Source organism: Pelophylax lessonae, assembly GCF_965119305.1.
Source record: "Pelophylax lessonae genome assembly, chromosome: 7".
NCBI lineage: Eukaryota > Metazoa > Chordata > Amphibia > Anura > Ranidae > Pelophylax > Pelophylax lessonae.
This window is the reverse complement of record NC_138774.1, coordinates 92,105,206-92,131,680: the sequence shown is the minus strand read 5'-3', so window position 1 is coordinate 92,131,680 and position 26,475 is coordinate 92,105,206. Positions and strand designations below refer to the sequence as shown.

At 43.3% G+C, this 26,475-nt stretch overlaps 1 protein-coding gene across 1 annotated transcript in view; it reads left to right on the top strand.

Annotated features, from left to right (window-relative positions):
- PPP1R18 (protein phosphatase 1 regulatory subunit 18) overlaps window positions 1-22,151 on the top strand; it is a 52,749-nt gene extending 30,598 nt beyond the window's left edge. Inside the window, exons 3-4 of the mRNA XM_082262676.1 lie at window positions 17,312-17,504; window positions 21,669-22,151. Coding sequence (XP_082118802.1) covers window positions 17,312-17,504; window positions 21,669-21,688 — 213 coding nt within the window. The 3' untranslated portion in view covers window positions 21,689-22,151. The remainder of the gene's footprint in view (window positions 1-17,311; window positions 17,505-21,668) is intronic.
- The last annotated feature ends 4,324 nt before the right edge of the window (window positions 22,152-26,475 follow it).

Here is a 26,475-nt window from a genome sequence, read left to right as displayed (position 1 = left end):
GATTTATGTCATATTTATTTATTTATTTTTTTTAACAATTTTTTTGCGGGACTGTGACATCGCGGCAGACAGATCGGACCCCTACCTGACATTTTTGACACTTTTGAGGGGACCAGTGACATTACAGTAATCAGTGCTAACAATATGCACTGTTACTGTAATAATGACGCTGGCAGGGAAGGGGTTAACCCTGTGGGTGATCAAGGGGTTAAATGTAAGCCTAGGGGAGTGATTCTAAATGTGGGGAGGCGTGGCTTGTGAAATGACCATAGAGACATGTGATCCTATATAGAAGGATCACACGGGCTCTATGGTCATTGCAAGGAGAAGGACGGTCGGCTGTGTTTACAACAGCTGACCGTTCTCTCTCAGCGGGCAACGATCGTAGGTGTCAGGCGGCAATCGGAGCCGCCTGCCCCGTGCATCGGCTTCCCCGCTGCCGAGTGGGGGCGGGAGCGGCTCGAGCTCGCCCCCCTAGCTTCCCGCGCGTGACCGACGTAGACCTACATCGGTTCGTGCAGGAGAGCCACCCTGCCGCAGTAAATCTGCGGCGGGTGGTCGGGAAGTGGTTAAAAAGACATAAGACACGACTGCTGCCTCCTGAGTGCCTGTTGTGTGTTTTTTTTTTTTTTGTGTTTTTTTTTTTATATTTACATCTTTAAACTTTGCACACCAGAGTGGATTTGATTTAAATCAAATTGATTTAATGTATGATTTAAATCACTAGTAAAAATGTTTGATTTAAATTAAATCAACTAGAATTTTAAATCATCATTTTTAAAGAGCAACTGTCATCTCTGTCCCGTTGCAGTTCTTCCTCTGACCTGCTGTTGACTCACCAACAGTTCCATTCACTTTAATGGGACAGCTGGTGATGCGGCAGTGGCACAACAAGGTGAGGGACGGCGGCAGCAGGTGAATGGATGCCCGCTAACAAGCACTGCCATGATGGAAATGACAGGTGATCTTTAAATGTAAGGACTCATTCTTGCTGGTCGTTAGATGCTGTGCTCAAAATGAATGTCCTTTTTTTCTCACAAATAGAGCTTTCTTTTGGTGGTATTTGAACACCACTGCGAGTTTTTATTTTTTGCGCTATAAACAAAAAAAGAGAGACAATTCTGGAAAAAAACAATATACTGTATATATCACTTTCTGCTCTATAACAATAAAATCAAGTTTTTTCATCATTTTAGGCCAATTTGTATTCTGCTACATATTTTTGGTAAAAAAAAATCCCAATAAGAGTCTTTTGATTGGTTTGCACAAAGGTTATAGCGTCTACAAACTAGTGGAAAGATTTATGTAATTTTTATTTATTTATTTTTTGCTAGTAATGACGGCGATCAGACATTTTTAGCGGGACTGCAACATTGCGGTGGACAGATCGGACCCCTAACTGACATTTTTAACACTTTTGGGGGGACCAGTGACATTACTACAGTAATCAGTGCTAAAAATATGCATTGTTACTGTAATAATGACACTGGCAGGGAAGGGGTTAACCCAGGGGCGATCAAAGAGTTAAATGTGAGCCTAGGGGGTGTTTTCGAACTGTGAGGGGGATGGACTTATGGAATCAACACAGAGACCTGTGTTCCTAAATAGGAGGAACACAGGAGCTCTGTATTGATTCCTGAGAGCAGCAGACCTCCGTTCTCTCTCCACGGGGAGCGACTGCGGATGTCCGGCGGTAATCGCGGATGCCTGTTCCGTGAATCAGCTTACCTGCTGGCAACTGGGTGCGTGGGCGCCCCCCAGGATCGCTCCCTTACAGGTACAGCGGTTCGCGGTTGGTCGGCAAGTGGTTAAATAAAAAAAAAACTGATTTTTTTTCACAGTTAAAAATGCCACGCCACAAAGTATGACTGCTGCATCTTACCGAATGGGCACGTTGGGCAGTTGCCCGGGGGCCCTACTTGCCCGGGGGGCCCCATCTGCCTAGCGACCCAGCCCCAGCCAAGCATTAGTCCCGATTCCGTGTGCATCCTGCCGCCGAACTTAGCAGGTGGCAAGCGCCTATTGGCCTTGCTGTGCTGTCAGGCCACTTGTGCCAAGGAGGGGGAGCCCACAACTGCAGGAATGCCTGTTCACCTCCACGGGAACAGGCACACACACAGGATAGTCGAATCTGACTCCCGTCCGTGTGTGTGTCACTGGACCCAGGCGCCCAACTTGGAAACTGTAATTCGCCTGGCACTGCTGTACCAATAAATATCGCCTTATCGATAATTTGTATTTTTATTGTGGTGGGTGATTGTGTAGAGGGGGGCCCCAGTGCACTGCCTTGACCAGGGCCCTTTAATGCTCTTAAGATGGCACTGATTGTCGCCCAATCAATAGCACCAAACCGCATCACATAATGCATGTCGTCCAAAAAAAAACTCCTGAACTTTTTTTTGGGGGCGACAAGCTTCACGCGAAGCGGTTTGCAATGACTGCAGTGCGATTTATCATGAGACAATCGGCAGAACTGCACTACATTTTTAGGTGCCATTCAAATGAATTGCATCTGAAATGTGCGTTGTGCAATTTTTTATTCACACCTGGGCATTTTATAATCATGGTCAGAATTGAGGCAAATCTGCCTAAGACAGTGTTGTGTGCTGCCCCAAAATACCCACTTATTTGCTGCTGTTGGAGCCCAGGAATAACATTAACCCTTAACAGCATGCGGTTACAGTGCTAGGGAAGCCCGATTGAGCGCGCTCCCTGCACAATATAGTGTCGCCAGCTGTGAGCATATACTTATGTGGCAGCATTACATAAAGCCATGTGCTGCCACATATATGCATACACTAGGTGAGAAGGAGTTAATCATGAACCCAGACTATGAATGGTCTCCGGTAAGTGGAGTGGATGAAATATCATGCATCAGTGTGAAAGACTGAAGGAACAAATGACTAGCAAATTGCTGTAATAAATGATTAGGAAATATAATACATCTCCCTGGAGAGCTTTGTATCCGGGGATCTCTTGAAGCAATTAGTATTAATGATAATCTTTCGATTCGTGTTCTGTGCATAGGGAGAGTTTCACAACTCCTTTTTGTGTGTTCAGTCCTGTGAATGTATTTCTAAAGTTTGGGGCTTTTAAACAAAAGAGCCAAAAGGGGAGTACAGTACTTGGTTCTCACGTCTGCATGAGGGGGGCAATGAGCCAGGTGACCCCATTCATACACACAGGTGCTCGGGGACGTGCTGTCCTCTCTTCGATATGCCAAAGTGGACTTGGGCTACACTGAATTGCAGCGGATCTGCCATATTAAAGTCCAACTCTAGTCAAATCTGTTTGATTTTTTTTGGAAAGAGTGGGCAGAGGTGAAACCCTATATTAATGTTTTAGTCCCATCTGTATTTCTATTGGGGAGATTTTCCCTCACCACCTGTCAGGACAGCTAGGAAAAGAAAATCTCTCCCTCAAGTAGAGAAGCAAACAAGATACATTTTTAGTAGATAAGGGAAGAAATAGAATTTCTGGAAGTGTTTTGTTGCTGTCTGTACTGTCCTGCCCTGGTGACAACTGCTTCTTCCATTTCTAGTACTAACAACACAGGGACAGGAAGTAAGGGAATGGGGGTCACAGACAGAAATAAAAACAAAGGAAAATGCTTATAGCAAAACTAAACTGTCCTATCCTTGACAGTCAAGGAAGCTGCCATCTTAGCCTCGGTTTGATCTGCAGTTGCCATGGTGCTTCACATGTGATCAGTTATGACACTTTCTTTGAGAGCACAAGCACATGTGACAGCTGTCATGCCTTTGAATGTAACTATTTTGGGACAATTAAAGCGGAGTTCCACCCAAAAGTGGAACTATCACTCTTTTGCTTCCTCCTGTTTTTGTTTCTGACAGGTACCCTTCCCCACTTCCGGGACACAGCGCCATGGCCCCCTCCTCCTTCCCCCGCTGCCGAGCCACTAGAAATGGGCAGCACGCTTTGCGCATGCGCATTAGGGAACCGGCCATGAAGCCGCAAGGCTTCACTGCCAGGTTCCCTTACCCCAATGGCGGCGGCAGCACCCGACAGACTATGGAAACATCAGCTGCGGTGCTGACATCGCTGGACTCCAGGACAGGTAAGTGTCCTAATATTAAAAGTCAGCAGCTACAGCAGAGGCGTAACTAGAGCCTTCAGGGCCCTGATGCAAGAAACCATGAAGGGCCCCCCCAGATCCCTGGCCGGGGCCCTTCCCTTCAAGCCCGGGGCTCTTCCCACTAATCCTGGGGCTCTTTACTCTCGTTGCATGGCCTTTTATTACGGTCCTGCAGCAGGATTCTTTAACAAGTTCTGCAGTGGGCTCCCTTCCTGCAATCTTTGGGCCTCCCCACAGTGGTGCAATGCCAGGGCCCGGTCGCAAGTGTGACTTTTGCAATCCTGGAAGTTCACCCACTGGTTTGCTACTGGGCCCCCTGGAGCATGGGGCCCGGTAGCAATCGCAACCCCTGCAACCCCTGTAGTTACGCCCCTGAGCTACAGTATGTGTAGCTGCTGACTTTAAAATTTTGGAGGGGAAGGCAGAACTCCGCATTAAAGGGATAGGTTTAGTTCTACTTAAAACAGAAAAAAACGCACAAAAATAAACGAATATGGGTTACATTCCAAATGCCTCTGTTTTTATAATAAGAAGGTTCCCAAGCAAACAAAGGTAAATCACAAAATAAAGCCCAGTACACACTGGCTGAATGTCTGGAGACATTGGACGGTTCAATGAAAAATGGCCGACATTCGGCCCGTGTGTCGGCTTCTGTCGGACAAGCTTGCTGGAAAACCAGCAGCCCACTGACCAGAGTGTTCTGGTGGGAGGGGGGAGTTTCCCCCTGTCAGAACACAACAGCTCAGTGGAGGAGATCGCTTTACTAACGTTGGATCGTTAGTACAGCGGCTCCTACCGGAGCTGTCAGGTTTTTTTTTGACCGAAAAAAAACTATTTGTGTATACCAGGCGTTATGCTGGCCATAGATAACTAATTTGTTTCAAAACAAATTGATTCTTCCATCCGCACAAACAGTGGTGTAGCGTGGGTGTGCTGGGGGGGCCAGCAGTACCGGGTGCAAAATCTGGGGGGGGCGCATCCCGCGGCCGCACCAGTGTCACTTTAATATATAGTCCTGCTATCTTCCGGCGCTCCAGCTGCCATCTTCCCGCTCATTGATGACCAGTGTAGGGGGGTCAGTGTAGGTGTGTAAGTGTAGGGGTCAGTGAAGGTGTCAGGTAGGCCAGTGTGGGAATCAGGAATGTCAGTGTAGGGGTCAGTATAGTAATAAGGTAGGTCAGTGTAGTGATCAGGTCGGTTAGTGTAGGTTAGTGTAGGAATCAGGTAGGTCTCTGTAGTGGTCAGATAGGTCTCTGTAGGTGTCAGTATAGTGATCAGGTAGGTTAGTGCAGGAAACAGGTAGGTCGGTGTAGTGGTCAGTGTAATTGTCAGGTAGATTTGTGTAGTGGTCAGGTAGGTCTGTTTAGTGATCAGGTTGGTTAGTGCAGGAATAAGGTAGGTCAGTGTAGGAATAAGGTAGGTCAGTGTAGGAATAAGGTAGGTCAGTGTAGTGGTCAGCTAGGTCAGTGTAGGTGGCATTGTAGTGGTCTGTGTTGTGGTCTAGTAGATTTGTGTAGAGGGCGCAAATTACTTACCATGCCCCGGGCGCTGACAACCCATGATACGCCACTGCGCACAAATGAGGTGGATAAAGGAATCCTTCCTGCTGAGACATTGTATTCTGACAGAGGGGACTCCTCTGCTGTCAGAATTCACTGATCAGTGGCTGCAGCCGCTGATCAACAAACAGTTTCCAATATTCCTATTCGGCAAAAGACAATATAACAGTTGACTTCTGTCTAGTGGAGAAGGCCATGTATGGATTGAAATGCGGTGGGTCCCTTCTGAACTGGCTGAATTTCGATCCACATGTGGCCAGCTTTAGATTCTTCTCAGAATTTCCAGAGAACTTAAATCATTACCAATTGTGTTATCATAGAGTAAATATTTGGTAGTGGCATGTAACCGATCAGTTCCAAATCTTAACATACCCAACAGCTAACATAATGGCAATCTTTGTCTATTGTATACAACATCTATTTGTATCACTACAATCAATAATTGGCTATAAATGAGGTTAAAGATTTGGTGTGACTCCTCAGTCTTTGCATCTAGTGAAAGATGAAATCTGAATGGGTTTTTTAAGCGTGTCTATCACTTCTCTAGCGAACAGTCACAATATACTGACACAATAATTTGACAGAGAAAGATCTCTCCATATAATTGTAGGCTGGTTGTGACAAACTAAGTTGGTAAATGGAGACACATAGCTCTTTATAGAATCCACAGAATAAAAATCACAATATCAATGGGTCTCAGTGATTTAAAATTGCATCGTTTTCGATCAGGGATCCTCAAACTACGGCCCTCCAGCTGTTGTGGAACTACACATCCCATGAGGCATTGTAAAAACTCTGACATTCACAGACATGACTAGGCATGATGGGAATTGTAGTTCCTGAAAAACTGGAGGGGCCATAGTTTGAAGACCCCTGTTTAGATGAACAATTCTTTAATGAGCGCGCTCTTTTGAGACAGTCGTTCCAATTGGCCAAATGTGGACTTGTCAGTAACTATAATCTACTATGTAGTGATGAGTTGCATCACTGGTCTTTGTAGCAACAACCTATTAGACAACTGGAGGGTGCATATTTGAACTTCCACTTTAAAGTGGTTGTAAACCCACTTTAAAGACTTTAACCCATAGGTAAGCCTATATTAAGGGCTTACCTATAGGTGCTATAAATATCTCCTAAACTTGCACCGTTTAGGAGATATTTACAGTGCATGCAGCTGATGACGTCATCGGCGCATGCGCTCTGAAGGAACGGCCACCCATGTCGCTCCTTCAGAGCCCAGTGCCGTGATGTAATCGCACCTCCGGCCAATCAGATGTCCGGAGGACGCGAACCAGGAAGCAGGACGGCCGGACATGTCGGCCATCCCGTCGCTGAGCGGGTGGCACTGCGGGGGCTTCATTTTAAGGTATGTATTTCATAATGAGCTAGTATGCGATGCATACTAGCTCATTATGCCTTTGTCTTTACAGGATTTTTTCTTTGGGGGGGAGTTTACGTCCTCTTTAATATGTATCTGACATCCAGGAGCTGACATTGGGTGATGTACTATGACTTGGTAGTGTTGCATAAAACCTTTACAGTTTTATTATTTGTCTGGCTTTTGGTTGGGCGCCTTTTACTTCTACATGTGGCACACTTTATCTTATTGAACTTGACTGTATATGGGTGCGATTTTCCATTTATATCTTATATTTTATACTGTATCTTGAAACATTGTAAAAACAGCGCTTTCATCAGGAAAGTGATAAATAAATACAATCCTTCAATAAAAATGGACAATATAAAGTGCACTTATATAAATACATGAAGTGCAGTAATGTAAAATACTTTTAGTGCTAAAGTGGATAGTGCAAAATAAAGTGCAGTCCAAAATTATGAGTTCAATGAAATATTTAAATATTGGACTCATAATTTTGGACTGCACTTTATTTTGCACTATCCACTTTAGCACTAAAAGTATTTTAGATTATTGCACTTCATATATTTTCATATATAATTTTTATTGATATATTTCTAATATGTCTATCACCAAGTGCACTTTATATTGTCCATTTTTATTGATGGATTGTATTTATTCATCACTTTCCTGATAGCGCTGTTTTTACAATGTTTCATTCTATCTTGGTTTTTACCTAAGTGAGCAGCAGCTTCAGGTAGCACTGTTTTACATATTATATTATTATTATTTTTTTTGTAGCGCGGGTTTTAAGTTTATATTTTCACACTTTTTATACTGTATCTTGTTCATCTACATTATACTGTTTGAGCCACTGAGACCCATTGTGTTTTATATATGTCGAGCTTATACTACTATTTATCCCCATTTCCTAACTATAAGACTGGCCATACAGCTTGAAGGAAAGAAGCTTGCTTGATTTCCCCCATCAACGCATTCAGTGTTGATGGGGGGAATCCCTCCCTCTGCGCTATTGTATTTTGACAGCGGAAGGTTTCCCCGCCATACAATAACTGCTGCCAGCTATAGCCAGCAGCAGTAATGGAATGAAAAAAAAAAACTTGACAGGCAGGTTGTGCTGAAGACAATTGATAGATCAATCTTCTATGGCCAGCTTTAGTTTGAAACAACCAGCCTTCATACAGCCTGATTATAGAAGGATCAATTTTTTTCTGGCAGAGATTTTTGTCATTATATTGTGACTGATAGACTCCTGGAATACCCATTCAGATATCATTTTTCATTAGACCTAGTGGCTGAAGATCTATGCACATCAAATCTTCAACCTCATTTGTATCAAAATATTGATTCCAGTGATTAAATAGACATTGCATACAATGGACAAAGATTTGTTTTCTATGTTAACTGTTGGATTGGAACTGATCCATTCGGTACCAAATATTTACTCTCTGATAACACAATTGGTAATGATTTACGTTCCTGGGAAATTTTGAAGCCGCCTTATTATAAAAATAATGGAACCATTTTGTATTCCTTCTTCCATATGCAAGCTTGATTACACTATTTTGGGACATTTGGGGTTTTTAATTGTGGCTTTTATTTTCTGTCTTAAAGTATTCTTGATCCAAACAGGTGTTCATGCAGAAAGTCCCATTTATGTCCATTAAGGTGCAGCGGCTGCATGGACACAGCTGCTGTTCCCAATTTTATTATTTTTATGAATTCTTTATTTTCGTTTTGCAAAGAGAAATTACAGACAGATATACACCTTACTACATGTATAAATAAAAGTACAGTGGAGATACAGTAAGGCTGTGTGCATCATGCTAGAGACATTACATTGAGCACAGAAACAACTAACCAGGACAGGAACACAAATGAACACCCTCTCAGACATTGAGGTAGTATGTGACACCCCCACCCCCCCCCCCCCCCCAGCTCCACTAGAACACTCTGGTCAGCGGACCTTTTTTTGGTCATGACCCTTAGAGCCGGTTCACACTACTCCGACTCAAAGTCGCCCCATGAAGGAGCGACTTTTTAGCGCCGACTTTAGCGCGACTTTGAAGAGACTTAAATGATAGGCGACTTTGTCTGTGGGGAATGCCTGGGTAATCTTTTTCTTCTTCCTGGAAAGTCTGATCACAGTCGCTTGAAAATAGATAAGGATCCGACTTAGAGGCGACTCCCATTGAAGTCTATGTGCACAAGTCGGATAGAGGTCGCCTTGAAGTAGTACAGGAAACTTTTCTGAAGTCGGAGCGAGTTCATTAGTGCATATATTAAGACGGTTCTCATTCATTTACATTGAATTTGTGATGACAAGAGACTTGGGGCGACTTGAGGGCGCACAAGTCGTGTCCCAAGTCGGAGTAGTGTGAACCGGCTCTTAGTCCCGGTTCACACTGGGGCAACCTGTCAGGGTACTTAGCCGCCTGACAAGTTGCGCTCCATTCAGTGCAGTGGAACCGTTCTAATTGGAGCAACTCAAGTCGCTCCGACTTAGATAAAGGTTCCTGCACTACTTTGGGGGCGACTTGCATTGACTCCTATTAGAGAAGTTGTATGCAGGCCCCTCTGAAGTCGCACTGCACGGGGCGGCTTCAGAGTCGGGCGACTTTGAAGCCGCCCCAGTGTGAACCCAGGCTTAGACAGAAGCCGGTTGAACTATCTGATTCTGTAGAACTGGCTGCCATACACATAGGCCGCTTGGAATTCGGCCCATCTGTACTAGGCTTTATATTGGTGTGACACCTTATGCTCATCTCATGCAAATGCTAGGCCTTGTATGGCAGCTATTAGGCTATTACCAAGTGAAACATTTAGTAGCAGAACAATTTGTAAAAGATTTACCTCTTAATAATAAAGACAGCAGAAGTGATTGTACTGACTTCCCCACTTCCTTTTACAAGTGAAATACAAACTTATCTGTTGCTGTGCTTATGTAATACTTTTTTGTATATTTGTGTTTGAAACATTTTCGTTATTTTGTAATTTTTCCCCTAGAGTTTAGGAGGGGAAGTAAAAAACTGCTGACAGTCTGGAGGATATGAAGACAGACTTTTAAAGGGATGAGGAGGGGGAAGCAAAGGGCAGGAGGAGAGCAAGTGGAGCAGACAGATTAAAAAAAAAAGAGTAAAGACATACATCTATGCATTTTACACATTTCATTTTTTTTTTCTTTCAATTTTAATCATTCGAAAGGCATCAAAACACATGCTGCAGGTTTTTAAAGTGTAATACAATGTACTTTGTATTTAATGTCAAAACGCTGCGTGTTCAATGTGTAATACAATGTACTTTGTATTTAATGTCAAAACGCATAATGGAGCACAATGACGCGCATCATGACACATTTGCGTGTTTTATAAAGCATGTGTTGTGATGCATTTTTATGCATTGCAATTGATATCAAACAGAAATTCAATGATGTAAATTGGCCCTTAAAGTCAACCTTGTACTTTGCCCATGTTGGGTTTACTGTCTGGCAAACCTCCCTAGCAGTATATTCTTCTTATTATTATATAGGATTTATATACCACCAACAGTTGGTGGTATATAGTGCAGCGCTTTATAATCTAAAAAGAGAGACGGCACAGTTACAATGCAACAAATTACAAGAGGGTTAAGAGTGCCCTGCTTAAAAGAGTCCACAGTCTTATTGGGTTGGGCAAGTGGTACAAAAGGTAATAGCTGTGGGGGATGGAAGAATTAAAAGTACAGTTGTCAGTTGGAGGCAGGATAGGCTTCCATGAAGAGATGAGTTTTCAGGGATAGCCTAAAGGTGGCCAGAGTAGGAGATAGCTGGACAGATTGAGGTAGAGAGTTCCAGAACACAGGAGAGGCTCTGGAGAAGTCCTGGAGACGAAAATGGGAGGAGGGGACAAGGAAACTTTGTTATTTGCCAATATGTTCAACAGCCTGGTAAAGCCTGGCCATAGACGGTTTGAATCTCAGATGGTTCAGCAGGGACTGTCCAAGATTTGAACCATGTATGGGCCCCCGTCCCCTCCCCCTGCTGGGAGAACACAACAGTTCCATGTGAGAGCAGTTTTCTAGCAAAAAAAAAAAAAAACGCTTGTACAAAAATGCTCTATATGAGCCAAAAGAACTGGCATTTTTTTCAAGCCCTGTGTGCATGGACTCAAATTATTATTGATAGACATTTGTATAATGTAGCCAATTTACATACTGTATATTGACTTCAGTCCTTGCATTTGAGGAACTTACTGTGTGATTGAAGGTCCCTATGTCACATGCATGCATACACCAGGGCCAATTAACCTACTAGCTTGCCTTTGGAGTGTTGGAGGAAACCCAGGCAAGCACAGGGAGAATGTGAAAACTCCATGAAGATAGTGTCCTGACTGGGGATATGCAGTATATATTCATAAAGAATTAATTAACCACTTAAGCCCCGGAAGATTTTACCCCCTTTCTGACCAGGGCCTATTTTGCGATTCGGCACTGCGTGACTTTAACGGACAATTGCGCGGTCGTGCGACGCTGTACCCAAACGAATTTGACGTCCTTTTTTCCCACAAACAGAGCTTTCTTTTGGTGGTATTTGATCACCTGTGCGATTTTTTGATCATGCGCTATAAACAAAAAAAGAGCGTAAATTTTTGCAAAAATAACAATATTTTTCACATTTTTTTTATATGAAATTCCCCAAAAAAATGTAAAAATCAAAATTTTTTAACATTTTAGGCCAATTTGTTTTATGCTACCTATGTTTGGTAAAAAAAATCGCAAAAAAGCGTATTTTGATTAGTTTACGCAAAAGTTATTGTGTTTACTAACTGAGGGAAAGATTTTTGTCATTTTTGTTGTTTTTTTTTTTTTAACGAGTAATGGCGGCGATCTGTGATTTTTTTTTTTGTGGGACTGCGACATTACGGCGGACAGATCGGACCCTTGACTGACATTTTTGACACTTTTGGGGTTACCAGTGACATTACTACAGTAATCAGTGCAATACATATGCACTGTTACTGCAAAAATGACACTGGCAGTGAAGGAGTTAACTCTATTGGAGAGGGAGGGCTTAAGTGTGTCCCTAGGGGCGTGTTTCTAACTGTGATTGGCTGTGGCTACTAGTGTAAGAACAGTGATCAACGGTCCTACATAGTAGAACCGTGTGATCTTCATTCTTACACAGGGGAAAATGACAGGCGGCTTTGTTTACATTAGCCGCCTGCCTTTCTTCCGCTGTAACGGACGATCGTGAGTGCCCGGCGGACATCGCGTCCGCCAAGCACACGCGGGGGGGGGGTCTGTGACCGCGCGGGAGCGCGCCTCCGGCTGCGCGCGCTCGCTCCCTAGAGCCTCACAGGCTAGCGACGTAGTACTACGTCACTTTGCCTGTGAGGGGCTGACCGCCGCAGTAAATAGTCGTGCGGCGGTCGGCAAACAGTTACACATATATACACATTTTAAAGAGTATGTAATCTAATCTTTGTATATTTCTGGGGACACTGGTTTAGGATGTAGATGGGTTTATTTCTCACCATCAGCTGACAAAACGTCTGGCCTAACATGGACCTATTGCTGTGTACCTACCCGCTAACAGCCTTGTTGTCTTTTTACACTAGCGGTAACTCACACAGAGATTTCCCAGCAGGTTGGAACATGAGGATGATCTTTCCTTACTGCAGCCCTGAAGTAAGATTTAATTCCAGATTATCAAAAGGTTGTAGCTGAGGGTGGGAGTGGTAAAGCAAAGTGTGTGCAATGTATTCATATCCTTTTCTTCTATTTTTTGGTAATATTAAGAAATACACGTTGTATAATTTTCAGGCAGTGGAAGGTGATCTCTTTCAAGCCAGCTTAGTGAAGAGTTAATAAATGAGGCAGTTTAGGAAATAATTATTAAAGAGGTGGGGCAGAGACTGTGGCTTTGCAGAGGAGAAGGCTGATGACATCTGGGGTCAGAGAGGAAGAGAGACAGCTGGGTGAGACCAGAGGGGGGGGGGGGGGGGGTGTGACAGAAGTCTGGAAATCCCCTGGAGAGGGAGAGCTAGAGATTATTGATGGACAATGGATAGAGGGAATGAACTGCAGGCTGGAGACAAGAAAATAAACTCTTTTATTAACCGCCCTACAAAAGGATATGAAAGTGCTGCTGCAATGGCTTTGAAAAGCGGAAGGACATAGCTCATTTACTAAATACAATCCTCCTTGTACTCTACGGTTCTTTCACCGTTACCTCCGCCTGGCGCCTGCACACCTCGCCCCCCCCCCTGCTCCTTTCCCCCCCCCTGCTCCTTTCCCCCCCCCCTGCTCCTTTCCCCCCCCCTGCTCCTTTCCCCCCCCCCCCTGCTCCTTTCCTGGACAGAGATCACCTGATCCACCCCCAGCCTGTCTCTCCTGAATGACCCCTAATGACATAATCTGGTTATTAGCACATCCAATTTAGATTAGCTGTGATTACCACTCTTAACCCTTTCATAGGCAGAGATCCACAATCACCTTGGGCATTTATTAAGACCTACAACTTCAGGTTTTGAAGCCTAACCAGTATATGCAGTATACACAGGTAGAACCTTGCCATATACCAACTTGGCAACTTCAGCCACTGTAATTTTTTAGGCTGCACATGACATACTGTTTAACCAAACATCCCCATGTATTTTACAGCCACTCAGCCTCTGCTGCTAATATCACCCCAGCTGCATTTTTCAAGTTGCAGAAATGAAATTTGTTTCCAGGCTGGCAGCCCTACTTGCAACCCATCTGCCAATCCATTCTGCATAGTCATGTAGCACCGCCCCCTTGAGGACTGCTGGATAACTCACTTTTGGGTCCCCCTGAGTTACCGTAAGCAAGGCTGGCATTTTCAATTTAACACTTAACTTCTTGGCTCCGTCAATGATTAGTCCAGGGGTTTGTAGTTTTTGGTGTTTTATTTTAAATAGGGATGGGAGAAGGGAATAGTGGGATACTCCAGATTAACTATTCACAAGATACGAGGACTCCTATCTGATGATGCAGCCAGGCTGCTGATTTACCCTGCTACTAGGTGAATGTAGATTAAGTCTCTATCCAGAAGAATTGATGAACTAATTCTCTTCAGAATACTCTCCTAGTATCCCCTTTCACTTGACACACTGACACCTGTCCTCTGACTATCCTACTCCGGGGTGGCCCTCCTCAGGTCAGGCCCCTTGACACGATCCCCTGTACTCACGATACTGTTTTTTTCAAGGGTCTCCAGTGTCTCTCCCCCCTCTAGTCAGTTCTCATGGACCTCTGGGTTCTGTTCGGTTCCTTTTGATCCCTAGGCCGACCGCCTGTGACATGTGCCTCCACTACAGAGGAGGAGGCAGCCCCCACCCTCCCTCCGGGACTCTGCTCACAAGCCAAAGACCCTGCAGCACACGTGCTCCTGGCTTTTATACTGTATCCCATAATGCACAGAGACAGCCTGTCTCTGCCAATCACTGGGATTGTATCAAAGCCTGTGCACCCATTGGTCAGGTTTCCTCCAACTCTCCAACATGCCTCCCTATTGGACCAGTGTGAAACACTATCCAGACCCAATGAATCACACACTGAGCAGTCCTAACTCACAGAGTAGGTAGGCAGAAAGCAATATAGATTTGCCTGCTGCTCCTCTGATAGGCAGACAGCCAACCACTATACTCTCTCACTAGCACCTACTAGGAGGGTGCTACAGTCATTAGAGTAGGCTGCTGGCCTGCACTGTAAAAAGTCTGCTTAAAACACAAATCTTTCAATTTATCGTTCATTCGGCAGAATTGTCCAAACTGTTCCTTCGATTTTTCGGCTCTGAAAAGTTAAAACAATTTTCTAGTTGTGTCCATTAACTGGACGAAAAATGAACGAACGGATCAAATGACAGGTTTTCGAACGATGTTTGGCTAGTGTATGGCCAGCATAAGGATGCAATAATGACACACCTCTGGGCTTATTAAAGTGATTGTAAAGTCTCATGCTTTTTTTTAAATAACAAACATGTTATACTTACCTGCTCTGTGAAGTGATTTTGCACAAATTTTCTTTAGATTTACCAAAACCATATAATATGAGGTCAAACCTAAACACTTTCAATTTGTATGCAATCAGGCAGGTCCTTGCACTACATAGTTGAAGGTAAATCTAAAGGAAATGGAGTAAGAAAATTGTATAATATACGGCCAGCTTAAAGCGGAGTTCCACCCAAAAGTGGAACTTCCGCTTTAGGGAGTCCTGACCCCCTGACATGCCACATTTGGCATGTCATTTTTTTGGGGGGGGGAGCGGGTACCTAGTTTTGACAGGTACCCGCTCCCACTTCCGTTCGGAGTGCCGCGGCGCCCTGAACGGAAGTTCTCCTCTCCCCCTCCCTCCCTGCAATCTTCTGGGACATGTCAGAGGTCCCAGAAGATTGCCGGCCAATCAAGACGCGCAGCGCGACTCGCGCATGCACAGTGGGTACCCGGCTGTGAAGCCGCAAACTGTCACAGCCGGGTTCCCACAGCAGTAATGCCGGCACCGAGGGAGAGGATCGAGGCTTCGGGCGGCCGCATCGCTGGACCGTTGGACAGGTGAGTGAATGGCTGGAACTCCGCTTTAAGTAAGCAGTTTTGCAGCTGCTTGTAAATACGATTTTAGACTTGTTTGTCTAAAAGAAAAAAAAATCATTAGCCCTACACCAGTAGAAATAAAAAATGGAATTCTCAATGACATCCAGCATCATTAAGCCTAGGTTTGCACTACTGCGATGTCAGACATCGCATGTGATTCGCACCGCATTGCTGTGCAGATCAATCACATGCCATGTCTGTGTAATGGGAATTTAGCCATACAGTTGTATGGCTGAACTTGCATTGGATTAGCAAGAAAAAGATGCAGGGACCTTTTTTTTCCTGGAAGAAAATGTGAGTGTATTACTCAGTGATCGCGCCTAGGTATTAGATCAATATTAGTGTTGTGAAAAATGAAAAGAAAAAAGAGAGAGCTGCTGGTCAAAAACAACAGTGGGTTGTGAAATTGTGAAAAAATAAGAAGACAGCGCTCAATCAATTACTTACAAGGTTCAAATCAAATCGATCACTTCTAATAAAAAATTATTATTGCTTATTAAACACAATTAAATAAACCAGTGGGTTACCCCTAAAATATTCAAACCTTAAAGTGATTGTTTTTAAGGTGCTTAGTGTTCAATAAAGAGTAATTTCCTCATGTAAGATAGGGGAAGGGAGTCCGTCACCAAATGTTCAGCCCACATACCAGATGACCCCTTGGGGTCTAGCGAGGATAAATGGTCTCTTTATATGATTCCTGGTATCTCTGTCAGACTTGTATTTCCCCGCTGAAAATATGTCCGGGAATGCTAGCTGTTAGCTTGGAAGAGCGCTGGGTGGGATTCCTATATGTGCCCCGTTCGGAAGTATGGTGGTCTCAGTATGCCATGAAAAAAGCAGGAAAACTCATGGTGCAGTATGTATAAATGCGATATTTAATAAAATCAATAGCCACTTACATATCAGTATGAAAAGAACAGCTGAATCAATGGAGCAGCGCCGTAGCCGATTTGTGTTCCGGCTGCGTTCCAGATACCGGAAGTGACGTGGGGCGTAGCACGGGACCCAACGCGTTTCGTCATGAAGCGTATGACGTCTTCAGGGATCACCTTTTTTTTCCTTCTCTGAAATCAGATTGCATGGGTGTTCACACCCATGCGATCTGATTCCTGTCCAAATTCACAGTTAGCACTGTGATCTGCGAACCGATCTAGGGGTATTATTGACTTTGTACTGACACCTGCAGCGCTTTGCAGAGATAGTGTGAACTGCCTGCGGGGGGAGATCCGATGTGGGAACCTGCACTAGATTCGCGCTGGTTCCCGCATTGCAGTAGTTTGAACCCAGGCTCAGCCTATTTCCTGTGAGTGCTGGGTGTCGGGGGTTCACCCCCTGGGGTTGTACTCACAGTACAATGTAGCCGAGAGCAGTCCTGACCTCATCAGGGCAACCCTGTGCATTATAGAGTACTGCCCTGCGTGTCACTTGGCCAGAAGACATCTGAATGAAGGTTATTATTAAAATAAAAACTGCATGCTGGAGGAGAGAGGGGGGTCTAGAATTAGGCTTTAAAATAAACTCTAATGTAAGCAAAACTTTTTTTTTTTTTGCTAATGCCAGAACTGTTTAAATATCAAAATATCACCTATTAACAATTTTGCTTCAATTTGTAAATCTTGCAAAGCTGTCAATGTAAGATAAGCCGATATCCTAAACCGGAGGATCTTCTGTTTATTTTATTCTCTTCTAGATGAACATCTCTTTTCCTGAGGCGGAGCTTGAACGCACCTTTGAGTATCCGTCTGAGAGCTCTCTGCTGGCAGAGTATGGTCCTTGTGAAGAGCCTGAGGTCCCAATTCCTCCGCTCGCTCAGCCAGAGGACGATGAAGAGGAGGAGAGTGTCCTGTTAGGTGGCATCTTAAGGAGGAAAGCTCTCATAGTGGGTGAGTAGTGTCTTTTAACCACACTTTTCCTCAAACAAATAATATGAGAAGGGGGGGTCTGCAACTGCAACAACTGCATTCTTCTCACTACAGATTTTCTGTAGGTTACATAGGTAGGGTTGTATATACATAAATCAGGACAAGGAAGAAAACTAGGCAGGAGCAGGTCATATTCCAGGTATCACAAACTTGTATAAGAGGTTACATATACTGTAAATAAAGACTGGATACCAACATCCTTAAAAAGATTTGATCTGTTGAATGCTGTTATGTATTCTTGGGAGCTAGAATGCATGCAGAGTGATGAGTGCCCCCATCAATGCAGAGTGATGAGTGCCCCCATCAATGCAGAGTGATTAGTGCCCCCATCAATGCAGAGTGATTAGTGCCCCCCATCAATGCAGAGTGATTAGTGCCCCCAATCAATGCAGAGTGCATGGGGATTAGAGCACCTCCTGATTACACACAGAGCAGGGTTCTTCTACTTACCCGGCGCGGGCGCTTTCATACGAGGTCACGCCTCCTGGACCGACTCCTGTGATAGACGTCACCACTGTGCTGTCTATCATAGGAGGCGTGACTTTGTATGACAGCAGCCGCACCCGCTCTGTGTGTAATCAGGAGGCGCTCCCCCTCCCCTTCCCCTCCGGAGGCAGCCCACTGGCAGGGCCGGATCAGATGGCTTCGGGGGCCGCATACGGCCGCGGGCCTTAGGTTCCCCACCCCTGCTTTAAAGAGACCCTGTGGCTTGACCATTCAATTGCACAACAATCTTTCCATAAGTTTGGATATGCATTTAACATATTTTATGCGTGTTAATTACCTGTGTAGCTCTTTTGTTTGGACATTCAAAAGCCCAGAGGCTGCTACTGAGTGCCGCCATCTTGGATGTGATGTCAGCAGCGTCCGTAGACCTCAAGCTGTCACTCTAATGACACGCTATAGTATTCCCGTCTGCTCCTCCCTCTCTGCTACATAAAAGGTTATATAAAAGTGGGGCCAGATCAGACAGTAGACACTCCCAGAAAAGGATATAGCTATGTTGTGCAAGGAAGGAGGGAGCTGTGCTAGAGAACTTACTCTTCTTAAATGGTCAAGTTAGCTAGCATGTTCAGAGGCGCATTGCAAATGAATACAAAATTGTTCATGGAAAAAGGCTGCAATAAGCATTTAATTTACTTTATTTTGTGCTTTTGCCTCAATTTTTTAAGGTTGCTGACAAGATTTCATTAAGGTTTAAAACACGGTATATAACTGTCACCTGATCTGGCTAAATACAGTAGGCATTGGACACTATCTGTCCTGCAGAGGTCACATAGTGCCCACAGACATACAATCATGGCCATTTTCATGGGAAAAAATTAGCTGACTGATTTCCTCCCTGAATTTTGAGGAAGAAGTAATGAAATAATTTCTCCCAGCTCAGGTGGAGCTTCACAGCTATTTACTATTATTCCTTTATAATTCAGTACACTATGTTCAGCTAGTAAAAGCATGCATGTTTGTTATGATCGATTAATACACATATATAATATGTCCAGTCCGCCCTCTCAATGGTCTACTGTATATGTGAAATATTACCGCATTTGTGCCTTTTATATAATTTCCTGTTTCCTGTGATAAGCTCTATCAAGCAAACTGTCACACCTTATGACTCAATTTATATTCTATACATAATGTGCAAGATTGTATTCTGTATTGTAATGTATTCCTGTGGTTGCTGTGGTGGTTAGTAAAGACATTACCCAAAACGCCAATTAAAACTTTGTGTTTACAGTTGACTTTATTCTCTTCTCATTGTAACTGCTGTTCTTTAGGAAACGTGTCCTCTATGGAGTAAAGTTTATTGTGATCTAAAAGTTACATTTAAAGTTATTCATGGTGTAGGGAAGGATTAGAACCTCTGTGAAGTTTTCATTTCCGTGTCTTTACTGGCTTGTTTCACCCTCTCTGTTTATATTGGTGATTGTTGTCACTGGGATAGAAAGTGATGGGAAATCCAAAATGTTAGCATTGTCACCAGGACAAGAGGTAAGGAGAAATCATCCAGTAAGGATTGTTTCAGCTGTCTAAGGTTGGGTGCACACTGTCAATTTCTTCTATAGCGATCAATGATCTCGCTATCAGCCAGCAATTAATTCCTAGTGATTGATGCACTTGTATGTAGTAGCAATCTGTCTCTCTCACTACATCTTTAAAGCACTAGTCACCCATGTGCTTCCAGACTAAAGCCTCGTACACACGCAATGATTATCGGCCGACCGATCGTCCGACTTTTGTACAAGTTGTGTTTTGTTGGTTGGAATGTGCCTAGACTGCACACAAATTTTCTCGGCCAACAAAATTCTACTTCAGAAGTGATGTCATGTGTTGGTTTGTTTTGTTTGTGTTTTTTATTCACTGAGCATGCCCAGACTTGCTCATCAGATTTTTCCCTGTCGAAATCTGTACTGACTGCACAAAAATCGGCCGTTGTGTTGACGGCCAACAAAAATTTTATGGTCTGCACACCAGATTTTTTTCGGCCGAAAAGTCGGAGTTGGTTGTCGGAAGCATCATACTAACAAGCCGAAAATCGGCATATCGGACGTTGGACGAAAATTCCCTGCCAACTTTCGACGCGTGTGTACGGGGCTTAATGCTGGCCTTACATTTGTAGAATTTTTTTTGGACAAGAAGGTATAAAAATCGCTTGTTCAGCTATTCGATGGTGCCTTCATGGGCTGACAAATTTTGAACAGCTTTATGTTCAGTTATCACATCAATGTCTAAATTTTTCTCAGCTGGCAGCAAATTTAACGATTGGAAATCTGTTTGTTTCCAGTAAATTTGACAAATTCTCATCCTTGTCGTTAGATTTTGCTAGCTCTGGGCAAAACCTATTGTTGAATCGTCCACTTTCACTCATAGGTAATCAGACAAATGTTCTAAAATTTAACAAAATTCTACAGGTGTAAGGCCAGTTTAAAGAGGAAGTCTCCCCCCTAAAAAAAATTCAAAGTCAAGAGCTACAAATACTGTAGCTGCTGACTTTTAATAAAAGGAGACTTGCATACCTCAGGTTACAGCGCTATCCTCACCCGAGCTGATTCTTCAATCGGCTTTGGGTCCAGGATCCAGCATCCTAACTAAGGGAAACCGGCAGTAACGTCTTTTGGCTTCCAGCCAGCTTCCTACTGCACATGCACAAGCTGTGCTGCGCTTTGTGAATGGTGCCACATTCTTCTGGGATCTGTGATGTGTCCCAGAGGGCTGCGGGGAAGGAGATGGGATTATAGGCCACACTTTCATCCATTCAAACATCACTTTAATTAGTAAATAACCAGACTTAACAGCAGTATTGGCAAGAAAATGGCCGCGGCACGCTTTATTGGTTTTAAATATGAAATCAAATACTCAGATGATCAATAATCATAATAAATAATAATAATAATAATAATAATAATACTTCAAACCAAAATCACATAGTGAAAATAAATTGTACTAGCTCAGTTATTTAGAACTCGAGCAAGCGTTAACTTCATAATCAATTAACAAAAATACCGTCCCCCCTAGAATACTAGGGTGACCCTACCACACAAAGTGTGCACGCGACAAGGGAGGGGGGGTGGGGAACTTTCCTTCTTGCTCTTCGGATGCAAAAGGAGGAAGCAGGGCACAGGCACTTCCTTATAACACCTTGCACCTGTCTTCTAGAAGCCTCTAATTACCCCATTGGCTGATACCTGCCTCAGCTCCAAAAGGTAGAATTAACCCCATAATAGCCCACCTGCAACCATCCCACTAAACCTATGGCTATTCCTGAAGCTATATTGAAGGTGGCCATAATCCCAAGCAAGTGGGCGCTAAATGCACCCCCTTTTTTAGGGGGGCTAACCTCTGTCAAAACAAGCTACCCACTCCTGTCCCCCAAAAAAAATGCCAAAAAGGAAGGGGGGGGGGGTTGAGGAGGAATTAAAGTTCCCCTTAAAGAAGTGAATGCCCCTCACTCTCTCTAACTTCCTATTGCATCCTATGGGCATTAAGTTGAGGTAAATTTCCCCAACAGGACACTGACAGCAATATATGAATCTGCATTTGCTTATGTATTTGTGAAAGTGCAGTCTCTGCCTCTGCAGCCGTCTTTGTCCTCACCAACATGCCTCTTTTTTCTGTTTGTTACAGATGAGTCTTGCAAGCGCTGAAGATCAGACTCCATGTATTCTTGGTACAGAGCAGCAAGCACCTGTGGATCTGGGTTACTAAACCCGTGGAACCTAAATGTTTACGGATAAAACAAGGCGACCAGCTCACATCTGCTAGTTTACCAGTGGATCTCTGTTACTTCCAAAGCCAAGAGCTGGAACCTGTCTACCTATGAATGGTGGCTTAGCCACTTGGCTTAGTGTTACCAGTGATTATCTGGTTACTGTTAAACTTTTATGCGAAAGTATGGGTTCCGTTAAGACTTTTTGCTAAGAATTGGAACCGTCTATTTTTTTCCCCTGCAACTTGGTGGCTTACCAACGGTTTATGGACCTAGCTGCGCTCTACTTTTTTGAAGCAGAGCTGGTAACAATGACTTGTTCTCATACATGTTTTAAAGGTGAAATTAGATATAGCTAACCAAGCACAAAAAAATGAACCTAGTTTGGGCCATCTCATTCAGTTCACTTTACCTTTTTCTCCAAGCTATTTGTGTCATCACACCTTTAACAAAATGTAATCTTTCCAGTTACTAGCAGGCCACGGTTTAGTTTTAGCAGAACTAGTTATCGTTACCAACCACTTAAAGTAGAGCTAGTAGCTGCTTGCTTTTGCTTATCTTTTTGCATGCTAGTAATTGTTAGCAACAACAAAAAAAAAAATTGTATTTAGTTAGCCAGTTAGTTTTATGCAAGCTTCTTACTTTGAAACAAGTTTCCAGTGAACTGTTTTAACTTTACTAGTAAGCCAAGAAAATTACTGGTTAAACTAGTCAAAGGTACTGGTAAATAGAAAGAATAGTAAATACCACTGGTATACCTTAGTTGGCTGGGGATCACCGGTTGCAGCCATTGAACAAAGGGCAAATATTGGCTCAGGTTTGTTACACTTTTTAGTGAGGACACTTTTTAGTGAGGACACACTGGTTCAAGCTAGTTTACGTTACTAGTTAGTGTTACCGGCGAGTATTTTTTTTTTTTATCAACTGCTTTTGTTTTCCCTTTTTTATATATATATTTTTTAATATTTTTGTATTTTTTCTAAAGATGCTGATAAGAAAAGAAGCAATTGATACCCAGGCTTTAAAGTTCAGTATACATTTGAGTGCCAATTCCTGTTTTGATTGGTTGGAGCGGAGAGTCATACTATAATGGCTTGTTCGCTTCAGCTGTATTGAATGTTATAATGTTTCTGTTTTTAGGTTCTTGTTACAGTTTTTTAAAATGAAAAATGAGTTGAAGAGTTGTCTTAGTATCGGTGGCAGCCATTGTAGATCATAGGAATATGAATATTTGCAGTCTGGAAGCTCACTAGACTGAGCACTGAGGTGTTAAAAATGGTTTACAGTATAGTAGAATAAACTGCAAAATGCAGAGTTGTAGGCTTAATGGACGCTGCATTTTTTATTATTTATGCTTGTAAATGCTACCTAGTGTTTCTTGCAACATTCAGCAAAGCATACTCACTAATCTGTGCTCCTTTAGTGATTACCTGCTAAGTTGAAGCCCTAGCTCTGTTGCTGTAATGCTACATAGTTAATTTAGTTGAAAAAAGACACAAATCCATCTAGTTCACCCAATAAACCAGGTATGGGGGAGCACTTGACTTTCCCCATGTGCAACCGAATACCCGACCTAATCACTGTCATGTAGGCAGTGATATTATTCACTTAAGCTGGGCATACGCTGTGAGTTTTTTCATTCATCTTGCGGGCTGATTAAAGAAAACAAAAACCTCACAGATTCCTGAATCCACGCAAGTGATGTGGATGCAGAGATCTCCTCCGCTGTGCTATTGTATTCTGACAACAGTGACTCTCCCCTCTGTCAGAATACACAAATCAGTGATGCAGCCATTGGCTGCAGCAGCTGATTACTTGGGGGTTTTCCAGCAGGACCATTCGACAGAACCCGGTCAGTCAGTTATCAACAGGTAAACAGGGAGGGCAACACATAGATCAAGATTCGTCCAGTTCCTATTGAACTAGGCCAATTTCGATATGTGTGTACCCAACTTTAGGTTAAATCCTACATTGCAGCTTACCTGGGTTAGGTTCCTGCAGCAGGAATGGCGTGACAGAGCATCACTGGGTGATTATACCCTACTAGCTGGGTTGTGAACTCCTGTGTGGGATCTAGGAAAGAAATTCCTAAACTCACCCTTTGCAGTCACCTTTCTTTTCAGTCTTGCTTTAGAAGTTTGAATGTGATTAATGAAAGCAGAAGAAATGAAACATTCTTGAAGAAGTATGCCATTAGTTGGTGGTGCCGCTCCAGGCTGAGGATAAGTAGGGATGCCAGCACAAGAAAAACTCATCCAGTGGGCAATCAACATTTAAACATAAAACCGCCGCTCACCATAGCTGATCCTAGTGTGGGTGTATACATGTTAAAGCCTCAGTCAATGCCTCGCCTTCTGGTGAAACATGTCAGGAGGGCATAGCTAGAGGAGAGGCCTTGACTGAGGCTTTCACATGTATACACCCACACTAGGATTGGCTGTAGTGAGTGGCGGTTTTATGTTTAAATGCTTCTAGAAGTACACTCCCAGCTTGCTGCATGGGGCTGACCGCTTCAGGCATGTGGAAAATGGCTGCCAAAGCTTGCTTTAATGCCTACTGAATGCAGTGCTCTTAAGATTAGCATTTGCAAGCTAAGAATAAATTCCCTTGTATGATTACAAGCCTTGCATACCTAACCATGACAGCATGTTACTCCTGACTGGACTGAATCTGATTTAGGGCACGTTCACACAGCACCTTTGCTAAAATGCTCAGTTTTAACTTCAGGGGCAGTAAGTTTTTAGTGTGATGTGTGCTTAAGTGCACCAAACAGTTTACTTTTTTTTTAACTTTATTTGAAGTGTCAAAAGTGACATTTCATTATTGTCTCCACATAGCTGTGCGCTGTGGTGACATGCAGTGTCTTCCAGTGGGCTGAGACAAAATCCTACATATCTGCATTGCACTGTAACTCACTGCACTGTACCTTCAGCTGCAGTGTGAACATGGCACATAGAAAACTAATTGTTTTTTTGTGTGCCTTGATCCAGTAAGTAAAAAACACAGGTCATTGCGCGTGTAAACGAGCCCTCAAGTTTGATAAAGGTCTATTCAGGACTAAAACATAACTATGTTGGCTGAACAAGGCTTTCAAATTTTTGCACCTTACTCTGCTGTACTGTGGAATCATTTTAGTTGAACTTGTAGCAGGAAGTGATGGACTTCTTTTTGCATGCTCTGTTTTATATTATTGCTGGCACAGGCAGACCACAGCACGATGACTGCTATGGCTTCCTGGGGTCACATACATGTGCTCTAAGATCAGACACTTTTAAAAGTTTTTTATTGAGCAGGATCAAATGACTATGAATACAATCCATTCTATGGCATTTTGAGCAAACCTAGTCACAAACCTGTGGATTTTTTATGTGTTTCAACAGAGAATTCCCTAGGGGGGCAGGACACATTAAATAAAAATGCCCACAATACAGATAGAAGGACATTCCCTTTAGGCTAGTAGCACGTAATGCAGGATGGAAAATCTTATCCTATCACAAATGTGGGGGGGTGATTTCCCTTTTGGGACCAAGAAAGTTGGAATGACCCAGTGAAGATCGAACGCTTCCCCACTACAGCCAAAAGAGAAAATGCCAGTTTGGGTAAGCCTGTGTTGCCCACCACCTCCAAATTCCATGTTGTAGACTCCGAAGGACAGGTTTTTACTGAACAGAATAAAGTCCAAGCATTGAAATACAGTGAAAAAATGGCTGCCTCCAATGTGTGGTTATGGCAGGCCTACCTTGCACCCCAGAACAGAAAGGGGTGCTTTTCTTAGGCACACCTGACATGATAATACTCCAGCAGAGTTACCTCTGCTTCAGTAATGCACTGTGTTTTGCACTTAATTTGTAATGTTTTAATATATGTGTTTGTATATGTTTTGTCATTTTGTATTTCTTGGATGCATGAAAATCCGTAAACATTATCTATTCTATGTACATGCTGTAAAATCAGACATGAGCTTGACTTTGGACTGCTAGGACCTGTTGGGGTTTGAGACAAGAGGAGCTGTAAAAATCGGATTAACTGAAGTCTCAGAAATATTAACCAGTGAAGGACTGCCCTAAAGCAAATTTACTGCTATAGGGCAGCCCTCCTGTGCAGAATCACATGTGTGTGTGTGTGTGTGTGTGTGTGTGTGTGTGTGTGTGTGTGTGTATATATAATTCTGCACTTACGCCTAGGGGACATGCCACTTCTGCTGTGATAACTCACAGCAGAAGCCGAACTGCGGGTGCCAGGCACTGGATATGCGCCAGCACCCACCGATCGTTGGGCAGAGAGAGTAAAGCTCTGCCAATGCAAACCAGGCAGATCTCTGTTCTGACAGGGGGGGAAGGGATGGGTTTTGTGTCCCTGCAAAGCAGGTAATAAAAGCCATCACTATCCTGAGTAAAAGCAGCACGCATATTACAGTAAAACACTGGTTAGGCACACAGTTAACCATTTGATCACCCTAGATGTTTAACCCCTTCCCAGCCAGTGTCTTTAGTACAGTGACAGTGCATATTTTTAGCACTGATTGCTGTATTAGTGTCGCTAGTTCTCACAAAGTGTCCATGTCTGACTGTCCACCACAATATCACAGCCCCGCTATAAATCGTTGATCGCCGCCATTAATAGTATAAAAAAATAAATCAAAATTCCAGTGTGTGTATATATATATATATATATATATATATATATATGTGTATGTGTATATATATATATATATATATATATATG